The sequence below is a fragment of the Xenopus tropicalis genome, chromosome 5 (assembly GCF_000004195.4).
Source record: "Xenopus tropicalis strain Nigerian chromosome 5, UCB_Xtro_10.0, whole genome shotgun sequence".
NCBI classification, from domain to species: Eukaryota; Metazoa; Chordata; class Amphibia; order Anura; family Pipidae; genus Xenopus; species Xenopus tropicalis.
The window spans coordinates 24,336,825-24,352,366 of NC_030681.2; the positions used below are offsets into that span (position 1 = coordinate 24,336,825).

General features: G+C 41.2%; 1 protein-coding gene across 3 annotated transcripts; it reads right to left on the bottom strand.

Annotated features, from left to right (window-relative positions):
* Positions 1-3,698: 3,698 nt before the first annotated feature.
* Positions 3,699-15,520, bottom strand: mtif2 (mitochondrial translational initiation factor 2). 3 transcript variants are annotated; one of them, XM_002936912.5, is made up of 14 exons: positions 15,297-15,520; positions 13,346-13,571; positions 12,954-13,074; positions 11,273-11,444; positions 10,883-11,043; positions 8,963-9,139; positions 8,269-8,408; positions 8,044-8,168; positions 7,725-7,929; positions 7,332-7,584; positions 6,531-6,671; positions 5,703-5,867; positions 5,233-5,373; positions 3,699-4,198 (listed from the first exon to the last, which is right to left on the bottom strand). In XM_002936912.5, the coding sequence occupies exons 2-14, from the start codon at positions 13,565-13,567 to the stop codon at positions 4,029-4,031; spliced, it is 2,193 nt and encodes a 730-aa protein (XP_002936958.1). In that variant the 5' UTR covers positions 13,568-13,571; positions 15,297-15,520; the 3' UTR covers positions 3,699-4,028. The 3 variants fall into 3 exon arrangements, with proteins under 3 accessions (XP_002936958.1, XP_004914796.1, XP_004914797.1); XM_004914739.4 differs by lacking the exon at positions 15,297-15,520 and adding an exon at positions 15,169-15,290; XM_004914740.4 differs by lacking the exon at positions 15,297-15,520 and adding an exon at positions 15,163-15,248.
* Positions 15,521-15,542: the final 22 nt, after the last annotated feature.

Sequence of the window (15,542 nt, forward strand, 5' to 3'; positions counted from 1 at the left end):
CCGTAGAGCTTACAATCTATATGGGAGGGTAACTTACAGATACAAATAGGCAAATATAAGTGCTATTTCCCAGATCAGGTGCTGGGCGAGTGCTCCTAAAGGTAGTCTTTTAGTTTGGTTTTAAAAAGACTGAGGGAGAATTCTCTCCGGAGGAAATCAGGGAGGGCATTCCAAATGTAAGGGGCAGCAAGGCAGAAAGGTTTAAGGCGGGAAACAGCAGCAGCAGCAGCAGTAGTAGTATAAACTTCAGAAGTATTTCTGAAGCAAACACAACTTTTACCAGTGCAGGGTAACTGTACATAATGTATTGATACTTTTCATTTTTTGGTGTTACTGATCCTTCAATGCCCAACAATGGATTGGGGCCTGCAGCCACTGGGGGGGTTGACCTGAAATGTAGGATTTCCCAGTCGTTGATGGAGGTTCTTGAGAAACTCACTGATGTAAACTTACACAGGGTGCTTAACCGAGCACTTCTGCAACTTGCAATGGTTTTCTATTTGTATTTTCTGAGACTTTACTATCAGTTTGTATAAAGCAGCTGAAGTATACATGCTATGATCCACATCACCTCTGGGAGTATAAGTGGAGCATGGGCTTTTATAGACTTCTCTGCTTTGTTATCCTGCATATAGATAGATATAGCAACTTGCCAGTGCTACAATAGAAGCTTTCCCATCTTGCCTTGCTTTTCCAGTGATCCCTCTCTTAGACTTACATTGAACATGTGCAGCAAGGTAATATTTCTGGACTTCATACAACTAAGTCTACACAATAAAATACAAATTTGCTTGCATTAAAAGGATTTAGACTAGAAAGGTACCAAATTACTAAACTAATAAAGCAAATGTACAATTTTTTTTTTTTTACAAATGCATTTTAGGTGTGTGAATAATAAACATTTAGGGTTGTAGTGTAACTGCTGGAATCTAACTAGCATGGGTAGGCAATAACATTAATAAGGTCAGCTACTGGTACTTACTGTGTAGTTTGAAAGGTGGTTTGATTTATATTTCCAGAACTACCACAAAAATAAGTTGTGCCCATCAATCTCCCAATCCCCTCTATCTGTCTGAATGCTGCCACTTGCTTGGTACTGCTCATTATTCACTCACTTTGAAATTATGTGAATATTTTATAATTGTTTGTTCTTGGTCAAGTAATTTCCAAGTGCTTGAGCTTGATATCTTCCTGCTGAGCATAATCTCCCTTGTGATTTGCCAGATGCAACTTTAGAGCCCAGTCTATGGTGCTTCCCCTCTGTGTGAGCTCAGTAACCAGTTCAGAATGTGGGCATGGCCCTGCTTGTGTTGAGCCTAGATATGAGGGGGATGCAGACTTGGCAGCTAAACTTGAGATTTTCAGCTGAATATACACAGGATTTATTTAATGTACAGTGGCAACTTGTCAGTATATAAATCTGTGCTTACTCTGGGCTATGTGAATGTTGCCTGTGTGCTTGGCTCTGCTGGGAATGTATTTATTGGTCATGGCAGCCTGGTGGTGCTGGGTGAAGTGAATGGCACCATCCATTATACTCATGTCACTAACATGTAAAATGATGAGCTATCTGCTACAGCTGCATGTACTGCCAATATACAGTGCACCCCCAGATTAGACTGGTGAGTCCCAGCCCATGGATAATGAAGAAAAATGCAGATATCAATTACAATTAAAAAAAAAAATACCAGAACTTTAATAATCCATTTCAAGATCTTAAGTTACAGTGCTTCACTTGGAATATTTGTATACAGATAATAAATATAAAAGGGAAACATGGGGCATCCACTAATGTTGCTCTTGCATACTCTGTTGTGGGAATAGGCAAGCTTTGGTGCTACAACAGCCAGGAAACTACAACTACCTGCTGTGAGATAATGGCATGACTGGCAGCTTGTCCCTGATCCAGGGTTTGGAACATGCTGTGTGCCTGCTACTATTTACAGTTATCCTTAATGGTAGTGGAGCCCAATGTATAACACACAAATTGAGCAGCTATTATTTATATTTCCATTTACAGCCCTGACTCTTTGGATATACAAACCCCAAAGGTGCAGCCTCCTCCTGATACCATCTGGCCTCAGAATATACAGTGGTGTGAAAAACTATTTGCCCCCTTCCTGATTTCTTATTCTTTTGCATGTTTGTCACACTTAAATGTTTCTGCTCATCAAAAACCGTTAACTATTAGTCAAAGATAACATAATTGAACACAAAATGCAGTTTTTAAATGAAGGTTTACGTTATTAAGGGAGAAAAAAAACTCCAAATCTACATGGCCCTGTGTGAAAAAGTGATTGCCCCCCTTGTTAAAAAATAACTTAACTGTGGTTTATCAATTTCAATTTTCAATTTTCAATATCAATTTCTGTAGTCACCCCCAGGCCTGATTACTGCCACACCTGTTTCAATCAAGAAATCACTTAAATAGGAGCTACCTGACACAGAGAAGTAGACCAAAAGCACCTCAAAAGCTAGACATCATGCCAAGATCCAAAGAAATTCAGGAACAAATGAGAACAAAAGTAATTGAGATCTATCAGTCTGGTAAAGGTTATAAAGCCATTTCTAAAGCTTTGGGACTCCAGCGAACCACAGTGAGAGCCATTATCCACAAATGGCAAAAACATGGAACAGTGGTGAACCTTCCCAGGAGTGGCCGGCCGACCAAAATTACCCCAAGAGCGCAGAGACAACTCATCCGAGAGGCCACAAAAGACCCCAGGACAACATCTAAAGAACTGCAGGCCTCACTTGCCTCAATTAAGGTCAGTGTTCACGACTCCACCATAAGAAAGAGACTGGGCAAAAACGGCCTGCATGGCAGATTTCCAAGGCGCAAACCACTTTTAAGCAAAAAGGACATTATGGCTCGTCTCAATTTAGCTAAAAAACATCTCAATGATTGCCAAGACTTTTGAGAAAATACCTTGTGGACCGACAAGACAAAAGTTGAACTTTTTGGAAGGTGCGTGTCCCGTTACATCTGGCGTAAAAGTAACACAGCATTTCAGAAAAAGAACATCATACCAACAGTAAAATATGGTGGTGGTAGTATGATGGTCTGGGGTTGTTTTGCTGCTTCAGGACCTGGAAGGCTTGCTGTGATAGATGGAACCATGAATTCTACTGTCTACCAAAAAATCCTGAAGGAGAATGTCCTGCCATCTGTTCGTCAACTCAAGCTGAAGCGATCTTGGGTGCTGCAGCAGGACAATGACCCAAAACACACCAGCAAATCCACCTCTGAATGGCTGAAGAAAAACAAAATGAAGACTTTGGAGTGGCCTAGTCAAAGTCCTGACCTGAATCCTATTGAGATGTTGTGGCATGACCTTAAAAAGGCGGTTCATGCTAGAAAACCCTCAAATAAAGCTGAATTACAACAATTCTGCAAAGATGAGTGGGCCAAAATTCCTCCAGAGCGCTGTAAAAGACTCGTTGCAAGTTATCGCAAACGCTTGATTGCAGTTATTGCTGCTAAGGGTGGCCCAACCAGTTATTAGGTTCAGGGGGCAATTACTTTTTCACACAGGGCCATGTAGGTTTGGATTTTTTTCCCCCTAAATAATAAAAACCCTCATTTAAAAACTGCATTTTGTGTTTACTTGTGTTATCTTTGACTAATAGTTAAATGTGTTTGATGATCAGAAACATTTTGTGTGACAAACATGCAAAAGAATAAGAAATCAGGAAGGGGGCAAATAGTTTTTCACACCACTGTATAGTTACAGCCCATCTCTCTAATACCATCTTGCCTTACTATACACAATACAACATCTTCCCAGCAAAGCTAAATGGTAATGCTATGTAGATTCCTTACTCTCCTGCCCTTAAGTTCCCGCAACAGGGGACCCTCCTCACACCCCTGAATTCACCTTTCGTATCAGGCGCTGCTGGACCATTGGACTGTTTATAGGAAGCTGTGGGTATCCCTGACCAGTGGCACATAATATCCACCAATCGTGACATACTCAGCCACTGATATTTTGCCCTGTTTATCCCAAAGAAAACAAAATCCTGACAATTTAAAATCCAGGATCCCAGGAGATTTTCTGCTGAACTTCCTTTTCTTCAACACACAGAACTTCGTCGCCAATTTTTACATCGATGTCTTTATCCAGACTCAGGCCGCACTCCACCCCGGTTTTTACTGTCTGCACATCGTCCTTGAGGTGTTTAAGTGACGTTAAATATCCTAAACAAAAGAACAGCAACACATCTTTTTATGTACTGATTAGTTATGTGCGGGTAAGGAAAACTTAACCCACCTCCGACCCTTACCCTGCAAAATGGTAGGACCGGCACCCAAGCACGTCTTTGTGCCGCTCTGTACCCTACTTCTGCTCGGGCCTTAGGTTCCAAGACAGAGAAATTAGGGGAGGAAGAGTGTATCCCCAGTCTGACCTGCAACCAACCTGAACCCACAAAGGTTGCCCAAATTTCAACCCTTACTTGTCCAACCTAAGGGTTAACCTGCGGGTCCCACCACACATCACTACTGCTGATTATACACACTTTCCTGCAAACAGAGCATAACAATGACCAACTGGTCAGGCCAGATAGTAGAATTCCATTAAAAGCAATGGACATTTCTCATATTTTATATTTTAGCCTATGTACCCATTTGAGATTTAACCCGCAGTGGAGGGCTTGGGACATTACCTACGGTTAAAAGTGGGAATGTATAGCAGCCGTACAAACTTAGTACCTGTGTAGGATTAATAATAATCCCCAAAGGCCCCATTCACATCAATGCCCCTCACACAAATGAATATGCCAAATGGACAGAACTTTAGTCTGTGCTTTTTCTACTGGAAAATTGTGCCAGGCATCCTACCCCCACTTCATAAAATCATTATTATTCCTGAGCATCCTAAGTTTCAGCATCTTGTATGATCTCTTGTTCAAATATTCTCCATTCTGCTGTCTATCTCAGTTATCAGCAGGGGGACAATAAGGAGAAAATAACTCTCCATGGGAAATAACATGCTAAACATTAGGATTCCTTTTCCTTTCTCTCTTTTGGGTGAAGATCCCCATTTAAGGGAAACTGGCACACCCCAGTTAAGGCCTCATCCTACTGATCACTTTATTGCATTACTGAATTAGGGATAACAGATACCACCAGAAATACTGTGTGCTTAATGCTTCTGTGATACAGTAAAATCCTCACTGGGATGAAGAATGCATACAGGGCACAAATACAGTCCATAGATACAGGACACTTACCTTCCCAAATCATCTTTCTGTTTCGGATCACTTTACATTTCACCTTCTTATCCAAAATGCCTTTCTGTACCCTGCAGCCTGCCACCTGCACCTTCTTCTTCCCAACTGTGACATCAAATGTCGCCAACACAGATGCCTCACCTTGTATAAAATGCCATAGGTTCAATGTGCATATTTATTCTTACACTAAGAAAGATACAGTACTAGCATTATTATCATGGGTAAGAGGTTCCCAAGGCAGGTATTAAACTCAGAGAACCCCTGCAATCACATAAAGCAGGGGAAACCTGTGGGCCAGATGCGGCCCTCCAAGAGCTTCATTGACCCGTTTGGATCATTATTTTTTAAAATATGGCCCCTGATTAATTTTATAGTAAAGAATTGGGTTGCTATATGGACAATGATGAGCTCAAGGCTAAATTAAAAAACTATAAATAAAAAATAACAACATAATTGAGTGAGAAGCCTACCTTTTATATTTTCTTCAATTACCGGAGGCAGCTGTTTGCTGAGTTCTTCTCTCAGATCTTCCACCAGATGGTAGATGACTTTATGCAGTTTCACTGTAACCTCTTTTTTGGCCGCCAGTTGCTGAACCGCTTTGTTTGAATTCACATTGAACCCATATACATAGCCTAAATACAGAAATATCTGCATTAACTACTGATAAAAGATCAGCTTTGCCATAGGTCGCATATCTGCAACAAACTTTGCAGCAGCTGTCACAATAATTATGACAGGTACTGAGCGCAGTAGTAAGTCGTAGGGCAGCCATACACTGGCCAGTACTGTTTGGTATCCATCTAATTGGACCATGGATACACAGCTTTGCCATTTCTCTATTGTTTTACACAAAGCAAACAGAAGCTAGGCCTCTTCTTCACTTCCCCATCTGTCAGTGCTCCATACCTTGGCAGATATAGGGGTGTATTTATTAACATTGATGACAAACATCACCAGTGATTTTGCCCATAGCAACCAGATTCAGCAATTAGATTTGAACAGTCGCCTACACGTTAGAAAACAAAAAGCAAATATATGATTGGTTGCTATGGGCAACATCACTGGTGAGGTTTGTCTCCAATGTTAATAAATACACCCTATAATGTACTGGCAGATTAAATTTTCCAGCATATCTGATTGACAAAAAGACTGATATCTAAATAGAAAGATACTGGCTGAAATGGTACCCCTGCACACACATTCTATAGTATAGTATATATATAGTATAGTATATATTCTCTCTATTTAAGCTGAAATCCTTAGGACCATCATACATATTTACTGCAAACAGTTACCTTTGAATGTCTCAGCGAGCGCAATGTCATTTTCAGAGATATCCCCAACTCCAAAGTGCACTAAATCAAGCTCACACTGGTCTTCGGCATCATAAGTGTCTATAATACTGAGAATGGCTTCTACTGACCCATCAACATCTCCTGGAATTTAAAAAAGAAAAAAACATTTAGTGACTCTATAAAGCAGTTTTTTTCCAGTTAATAAATTGGATGTGATACGGAATACACTCATGTATTTCCAAATAGCATTAGAAAATGATGGACCACCAGGGCTATGGGCACATTTATAAAAAATCGTGCTGGTCCTGTTCAGTTATCTCACAGAATCCAAAGTAATCGGCATTTCGCTAATAAGGCAAATTATTTATAATTATTAACTTACCCTAATACGACTGTATCTTTAGTAAAAAAAATCTGGAATGGGTTACACAGGACAGAGGTCGATCAAAGTAACTATACTCAAATGTTCATGGTCATTTTGTCGTATGGCAGCAATCTGTGCAGTTGACTACTCCGGTGTGGTTATCTAAATCCCAAAGTTAGAATATCCCATTCCCACTGATTTCTATGGGATCCTGATAGATCTGAGATGGATAATGAAACTTTCTGCTCAATTAAGTCTATTACATAAAAAAAGACTGAATACTGTATGATAGTGAAAACTTGACTGACATGACAAAAAGGGGAAAGGTTGCTATTATTTTAATAAACATCAACCTCGAGTTTTGCTTATGGTACCCTTGCCTGCCTTGAAACATCTTTATGGCAGTAAATGAGCAGAATATATTTTAGGAAAGACACCTTTTATAATAAGGGGGAACATGGGTGTTTCGCTCTCTGACTTCTCGCCAGGCCTCGTGGCCATAAGCTGCTTGTTGGCTTTGTACATGGCAGATTTTCTTTGTCTCCAGTTCAAGTTGCTAAAAGTCTCCAGGTTCTTCTTGTAGGCATCTCGGTGTTCCTTCTGCTTGGCCTCAATTACCTCCATATCCCCTATTATTTTCTCTTGCTCTTCCACGTATTTCCTCCAGTCCACCACTTCCCGAGCCCGTTGCTAGAAATTCAAAGGTTATCGTACATATGTCATTAAAGGGCAACTAAATTCCATAGAAAAGTTTATCTATACAGCTGTTTTATTCAAGCTTTACTGGTTACACAGAACAGCTGTTCTGAGGCCCAAGGGGAACTCTTTACCTCTGTCTCAACTTCCAGAATTTCATCCCCCGCAGATGGTAGATCTTTCCAGCCAACAATCTCCACAGGTGTGCTAGGGCCCGCCTGGCTTAAAGCCTTGTTGTTCTCATCAAACATTAGGCGAACCTTTGCCCAGGTTTTACCTGCTACCAACACAGCACCCTTTTTAAGAGTTCCTCTCTGCACTATGGCTGTGGTCACTGGACTAAAGTATAATGAAAGCAAAACAGAAGAAATGTTAGTTAGATTTTCCAGAATAAAAACATACTCTTAAATCCTGGCAGAAAAATGTAGTACAAAAAATCCCCAAAATATTTACCCTTTCCCTTTGTCTGTACGACACTCTACAACAGTTCCCTCCACTAGACCTGTGGGGTCTGCTTTTAGCTCCAACATTTCTGCTAAGGTGACTGTGGCTTCTGTTAATGCCTGCAAGTTGTGTCCCTACAGAAACACATAACACAGAGATGTATTAACAGTACAACCCCCCCAAAGCTTTGAGAAGGCAAAACGACAGAATGCACTCCACCTAACGCACTTATACCTTTAGTGCAGAGATGTGAATAGCCTGGATTTCCCCTCCATACTCCTCACACACAATATCATGGGACAGCAGCTCCTTCTTTACTTTCTCGGGACTGGCTTCTGGTTTGTCACATTTATTTATGGCAAGGATAATAGGGACTGTGAGGGACAGAAATAAAATCAGGTTACACAGAAACTGACCAAAACCTCTTGCCTGTATGATATCCAGCCAATGATGTATTAAAGAGACAGGTCAGTAAAAATAGCCCAGTTTTTAACTAAGTGCTTCATAATTGCATAAAAGTGGCATAAAATGTGGATTTTTTTAAATTAAAACAATAGGTAAGTCCTATTTAATGTGCTGTGCTCATTTTTAGCAAAGGTGTTTTTAGGTATATACTGTCCCATTAAGGGCCTGATGTAGAGCTTTCAAATGAGATTTGGAGTTGTAGTGATTGTTCTTCTAGTTACTCAACAATGTTACTGGGTGACTGTATAATAATGTTTTCCTGTAGTCTGTTTTAATTCATATATATTAGAAATATATATATTAAAATAAATAAATAAATAAATATATATATATTTGAAAGCTGCTTAGAATATTTTTTCTTGTACTGAACTACTTGCTATACACAACTTGATACAGTATTACATGTTAGTTTTTTTGTAGTATCCCTTCAATAAGGTAAGGCATAACTACCCAAACATAATACCTTTTGCATTCTTGGCATGTTGTATGGACTCAACGGTTTGTTTCATAACGCCATCCTCTGCCGCCACCACCAGTATAACAATATCAGTGACATTAGCTCCTCTTTCTCGGATTGCTGAAAAGGCTGCATGTCCTGGAGTATCCAAAAAGGTTATCCTCTCCCCTGAAGGTAACTGAACTGGGGAATACACACGTTGTGTTAGGACCAATTATTTCTGTGTTGGGTGATGTATCAGTATATGCTTTAGATTGTAAATTTCTGAGATCAGGGCCCTACTCCTATTGTTATTCTGTATATATAAACTGTTAGGTCTTGTATTTGTATCATTTTACTCTTTTAAGGTCTGCGGGAGACAAAAGTGCTATATAATATTAATAATAATAGGATAAAGCATAACTGCCAAGAAAAAGATTTATATATAAAATACAATGAATTAGGGGCTTTATATCTCTTAAAGGGAGAGTAACACTAAAGTACAGTGGCATAGCAATAGAGGAAGCAGGAGGGCCCACTGCATAAAAATCCATGCTCCCCTGTGGCTATCATGTAGGAGAGTGGGGATTTACTGTACATTTATTTTTGGGGGCCCCACTGCAGAGTAGTTATGCGACTGCTAAAATACAATTTGAAGTGGTGTATGGTTTTATCTAAGGAACGTGGTGACAAGGGACTTAATGTATAAGCTCTTTGTAGATTGTAAGCTCTTTTGGGCAGGGCCCTCTTCACCTCTTGTATCGGTTATTGATTGCTTTATATGTTACGCTGTATGTCCAATGTATGTAACCCAACTTATTGTACAGCGCTGCGGAATATGTTGGCGCTTTATAAATAAATGTTAATGTAATGTAATGTATATACTGATAATGGCTGAGTGCAGAGTTCCTCTTGTTTCTGTTTATATGAACATTGTGGTCACAGCTCCACTGCAGCCTTGCCTAATGGTTTCAAATTTAGTGGTGAGCACAACTTTCCCTTTGTTGTTACAGTTTATACAGGAGCAGTAGACAGCTCCTTGTTGTAGCTCCCACCCTTCCCAGCTGCAGTCAGGTGATCCCAGTGGAGCCAATAAAAGGGCAACCATTTAGGCTGTTTTAACCCTGAAAGCAAGTAAGCAGCAGGTAAAACTTAGTTCCTGTGTAAAAATGTATAAAAAGCAGTAGAATTGTTAATGAATCAGATGAAAGTGAGTGCTGGACTTGCCAGTCCAGTGATGACTTTGATGTAGGCCAGCTTGAAGTATATTGCAATATATGGGTAAACAAACCCTGTTTTGTTTAAAGGGGGGGGGTATTCTGTTACACGAAAACATGTTTTTTTACTAAATACATCAGTTAGGGCAACTGGATTCTTTTGAAAAGTGCCATTAAGTGATGTCATTTGTGCTCTGATAAACTTCAGTCACACTTCACTGCTGCAATGCAGTGCAAGTCCCCCCAGCAGCAGATCAGCAGAACAATGGGAAGGGAGCAAGATACCAACTCCCTGACTCCAGCATTGCTAAAAATGCTCCCATACCCCACCTAGTGGTACATGCGAGAATAGCACTCAATAGTAATAAATCCAAGTCCAGCTTAGCCAATTCATGACTCACTTAGTTACATGGGAGTAGGAGAAACAAAGGTTATCTGAAAGCAGTTCTAATGTGTAGCGCTGGCTCCTTCTGAAAGCTCAGAGATGAAGCCTACACACTAATATTACAGCTATAAAACACATTTATTGGTTAAAGAATAACATTTTCCGTGGCAGAATCAATTATTTGCAATGAAAGCAGGGTAATATAGTAATAAAAACTATACCAAAAAAATCATGACAGAATCCCTTGTATAACAGATGTACAAGTGTGTCTGTAAACGGATGTTGATTCCAGTGCAGGGTACTGTTGTGAGTACAGTGTGATACACAAGCAAGGTAATATCTTACCGTTAAATGCACCAATGTGCTGGGTTATACCCCCTGCTTCCATTGCAGCCACTTGGGTTTTTCTTAGCTGGTCAAGCAGGGTCGTTTTCCCATGGTCAACATGCCCCATTATGGTAATTACAGGGGGTCTGGGAATCAGTACAGCTGGATCTGCAGGGACTCTAAATCAGGAAAAGAAATTAAATTTAGCCTTGAAACAGATAATGGAATGTGCATTATGTGCCCCTGGGGTAGCAGGGCCCCTGGGGTAGCAGCACTAAACATGGCGCCCAGTGCACATCACTCCATCATGCCATGTGCAGATTTGCCTTGTGGTACAAACCCTGTGAGGCGCTTTGGCTTTATCTGAAAGTACATTTATAAATGGCAAACCAATTTCTCAGGTATTACCTTTTCACCGCGTCCTTGTTTTCTCTGACTTTTTCCTCTTTTATCTTTGCATATTTAAACTTCATGCCAGATTTCTTAATTGCTTCCTTTATCCACTTCTCGCTAAGGACAGACTTTTCTTCTAAAGCTTCCAAATCAAGATCTGTATGTAGAAGGGCTTCGTACACGTGTTCTAAACAACAAGAAAATTATTTTGATTATTGTCTTTATGTCCAATATTATTAGGCCCTTATTTATAAAGGCAATCATGTGCCCATGCCTAGAACAGCAGTATGGTGCCGATTAGTGATGTATAGGCCTGGCCGATACCGGCGGGTTCGGGCCGACCTCAGCACATCACATGTAGGTTGTGGGCAGGTTCAGGCTGAGCTCTTCCACTCGCCCTCCCTGCCCACAACCTTACACTGCTGGCAGCTCTCTTCCAGCTTCTCTATTTATAGGTGCATGCCCGGTAAGCCCTGCCCCTTTTGTGACGTCAAAAAAATATTTTAATAATTATAATTAATGGAGAGAGGGAGCCGGGTCGGGTAGGGAGAGGGCCTATATTTAAAAAAAAACTCCCTGCTGGCCACCAGACATTTGGCGGAAGTTGAAGTGGGTGGTCCGACCAAGATACAGCCTTGAATATTCTTTAAATAGTATAAAATACACTATAATTAGGGGTGGGCTGAATATATAATGTTTGAATTTAGCTAAATACTGTAGCCTGGCTGAAGAGAACCTAATCTGAACCCTGATTTACAGGGTTGCACCAATCATGAACAAAACATTACCACATTCAGTTGCCCAGAGCTCTAAATTCAAATTACCTCTAAACAAGAAGGAAAGGTAAAAACTAAGTAAGCTTTATCAGAAAGGTCTATGTAAATACAGTCCTTTATTAAAAGAAACACTGGATTTCTTGTCTCCTTTTTTGTAAACATGTTCTTAGGGTATCTGACTCTCTCAGAAAAACCCTTCATTCCTGGGGCCAGAGTCTGCGCAGTTTTCTCTCTCCCCTTCAATAAGAATTCATAAAACTCACTCCCCCACCCTTAGGAATGTCTAGTCTGAGCTATAACAGCTAAGCTGCAAGCAGGAAGCTATGAAGACCAAGCTAAAATGGCAGCTGCTATCTTAAACAAACAGAGAAAGCTTCTAGGGCTCTTTACTCAGGTATGGCAATGCTTTCTGCAGAATAAATATAGCATTCTAGGTGGCACTAATGTGGTGTATCTATCGGCATTAAAATCATGTTTCCAGGTGTCAATTAATTTAGGCTGGGCATGTGTTAGTAATGCGTTACTACTTCTCTGGCTCCTACATAACTTAACTGGATATAAAAAGCAGTGGAGGGGGTCCAGCCCAGTCACACCTGGCATAAAATCTCTTTATCTTAACCTGCATTTTGTAGACAGGCAAAGAAAAGCGGATCAGCTCTCATCAGCAGCTCTGTGACTTGGCAAAAAATGCCTGTCAGTGGAGCTACACCATGCTGCTGATGAGAGCGGTTCACAAGGTCTGACTTAGGTCTGCCTTAACAATAAAACAGAAAGCCTGATATAAAAATGTTTCCCATATTTGCAAACTTATTACTGCGCTCCATATAACACAATGCCTGAGAACAACTCTCCTTTTCTATTCTTACAGGATTCTATCCCAAAACGAAATTGCACCACAGGTACCAAACTGCGGGACCCACCTGTATCCTTATTCATGGCTCTTGCAAGATCACCAACGGTCATATTGTTCCATATCTCCACTTCCTGCTTTTCTTGCTTAGGTTTGATCGGCGACAACTTGTGCTTTTTAAAAGATTTGCCCTGAAAGCAAAACAATCAATAAACAAATAAGTGCAAAGCAATGTCATTTTGTTTGAGCAATAAATTAAAAGAAAATATATTTGGATGCCATCCACCCATAAATGGCAAATTAGCAAGGAGATTAGCTAAATAATCAGCAGTCAGTTGCTGCCATTGCTACCAGGATATCTGGCTAATGAAAATGATTCTACAGTCTGAATTGTAGAAATCCAGCCAATGACTGTTACACTGTTTATAAGCAAAACAATATGAATTTAATGATTATCACTACCTCTTTTGAGGACAAACAACGATACTGTGACAGTGCCACACTGATGAAGGTGTCTGTTTGCCAGGAAGGTGGGCACAAGTGGGCAACACATACAGCTAAGGGAGGGCACTGCACAAGCCTCCATTTTATCCTGGCATTGGTGTGGCACAGGGCATGCAATTTCCTGCAGGTGTTATGAAGTCGAACCATCTGTTCCAACTGCATGAATACATTCCTGTTCATTTTCCTGTTGGGGACAGAAGCACATACAAACTGAATTTGTATACATTTGTTAAGAGAATGTACAGTTGTGGTATAAAAGGGGCTGTATGAATTTTATGGTATAGACCACGAGCAACATTTTAATATAAAATAGGTGGAGAGCAACACAAGCATGAAAAATGTTCCGGGGTGGGTGCCAAATATGTGCTATGATTGGCTATTTGGTAGCCCAATGTGGAGTGGCAGCCTACAGGAGGCTTTTATTGGCAATACACATGGTCTTTATGCCTCCAAAACTTGCTTCCACTTCAGAAATTCAGAAAAAAACACCTGCTTTGAGGCCACTGGGAGCAACATCAAAGGGGTTGGTGAGCAGCATGTTACTCGCGAGCCACCAGTTGGGGGTCCCTGGCATAGACTGACCTGTTCTTTGCAACTATTCATTTTTCTACTACTAAGTTAGCACCCCCCCCCCCCAAGGGGCCTTCACTTAATAACTAATGTTCATCTGGGCAGAGAAATTGAACCCCATTTTTAAAAAAAAGAAATGGCCTTGCACACTCATGACCACGTCCATGATTCAACCCAGCCATGTCCTGTTATGTTGAAACCCTGTCCATGATCTAACCAAACCTCATCTGCTCTCTGGGGGAAGGTATATAATTTAGGACAAGGAATGACACTGCATCGCTACCAGCAACTCTCTGTGACTAGTAATCTATATACGTGTATATAAATGTGCCAGTTCGTCAGAACCAGTTCACTTCTTTAAGCAGATAAATTCAATTCACTATGGGGTGATACAGTTCAGCAGCGGTGATGAACTATACAACACTAATAAACTAAAAGCTGAGCATTGCTTTCATTTTGAAACAGCAGAAGCATATTGCAATTCATTTGTAAATCTGACCAGGATGTGGGGATGGCTGCAGATGATTGACATATCAGCCCTGTGTTTGTGGCACATATGTTGTAGGAATGCCTATACATGCAGACTGACCTACATAGCATGCTGGGAAATATTTTGCCCCCACAGCCACTTTTTATGACCAGAATTGAGTGCCTGCATCTTCTTTCCCAAGCTGCATGGGGATTGGATGGGTGAAGTTTGAGCATTTCCTCCAGCCTATCCAATCCCCATGTGCCTTTTCCGGGACTTAAACTTCACTGACAAATGAGCGGACAGAAATCTGAGTAAAGAAGATGCAGGTACCCAAGCTCCCTTCCATGTCTGCACCTCACTGACAGCAGAGGGGCCCCTGTTAAGGCCCAATACCCACAAGGCCCAGGACAACTGTACCCCCCTCCCCTCCCCTCCTAGAAAACAAAAGCAAAGCTCTGATTGGTTGCCATGGGCAACACTGCCAGTGATGTGGGCTTACACACTATATTAAACATGCCCCTAAAGCAGCTCCTCTCCATATGTCACTTCCTTATTCTCTGCAGTTTTAAGACCCTGAAGATTATGAAGCCGATTCATTGAAAGCAGGGGAATGCAGTTCGGAGAAGTACAGACATAGCCGAACAGAAACACCCCTTACGCCCCACTGTAGGTGCGCCCTGCACTCAGGCTGTACGTCCCTTGATTAGAGCTAACAGAGTGGAATAAAAGTTACCCTCACGGCAAACGCTTGGGACAGACGGTAACGCAGTTAGAAGCCATAAGACGCAGTCCCGGTTGCGCACATCTAATGTCAGCAGCCGGTGCCGCTTCACGTTAACCCTTTCCGCAACCCGGCATTGACTTTACCTTTCTGAAGATTCCGGCAGAACATGCTGTGACCCCTAGTCCCAGTCACGTGAGCCGCCGTGCCTCCCACCAGCCAATCCGGATTTGTTACCATTAGGGGCGGAGCTGCGCACGACTCAAAGCGCTTCAGTATTCGCCATCTTTGTTATGGTCATTCTCATTCATTCTAGGGTGTAAGAGATAGAAGGGGAGTTGGTAGGCGCATCAATTCGAAAATCCAAGGTACAAGTCTGACTTGTGGCCTTC

Bases quoted from the DNA above. Each gene is read 5' to 3' on its own strand.
- mtif2 (XM_004914739.4), bottom strand. From the start codon at position 15,209: ATGGCTTCTAACTGCGTTACCGTCTGTCCCAAGCGTTTGCC. The intron at 7,930-8,043 runs GTAAATATTTTG...ATTATACTTTAG, and splicing joins CGTACAGACAAAGGGAAAGG to TCCAGTGACCACAGCCATAG. The intron at 7,585-7,724 runs GTAAAGAGTTCC...TTGAATTTCTAG, and splicing joins TTCTGGAAGTTGAGACAGAG to CAACGGGCTCGGGAAGTGGT.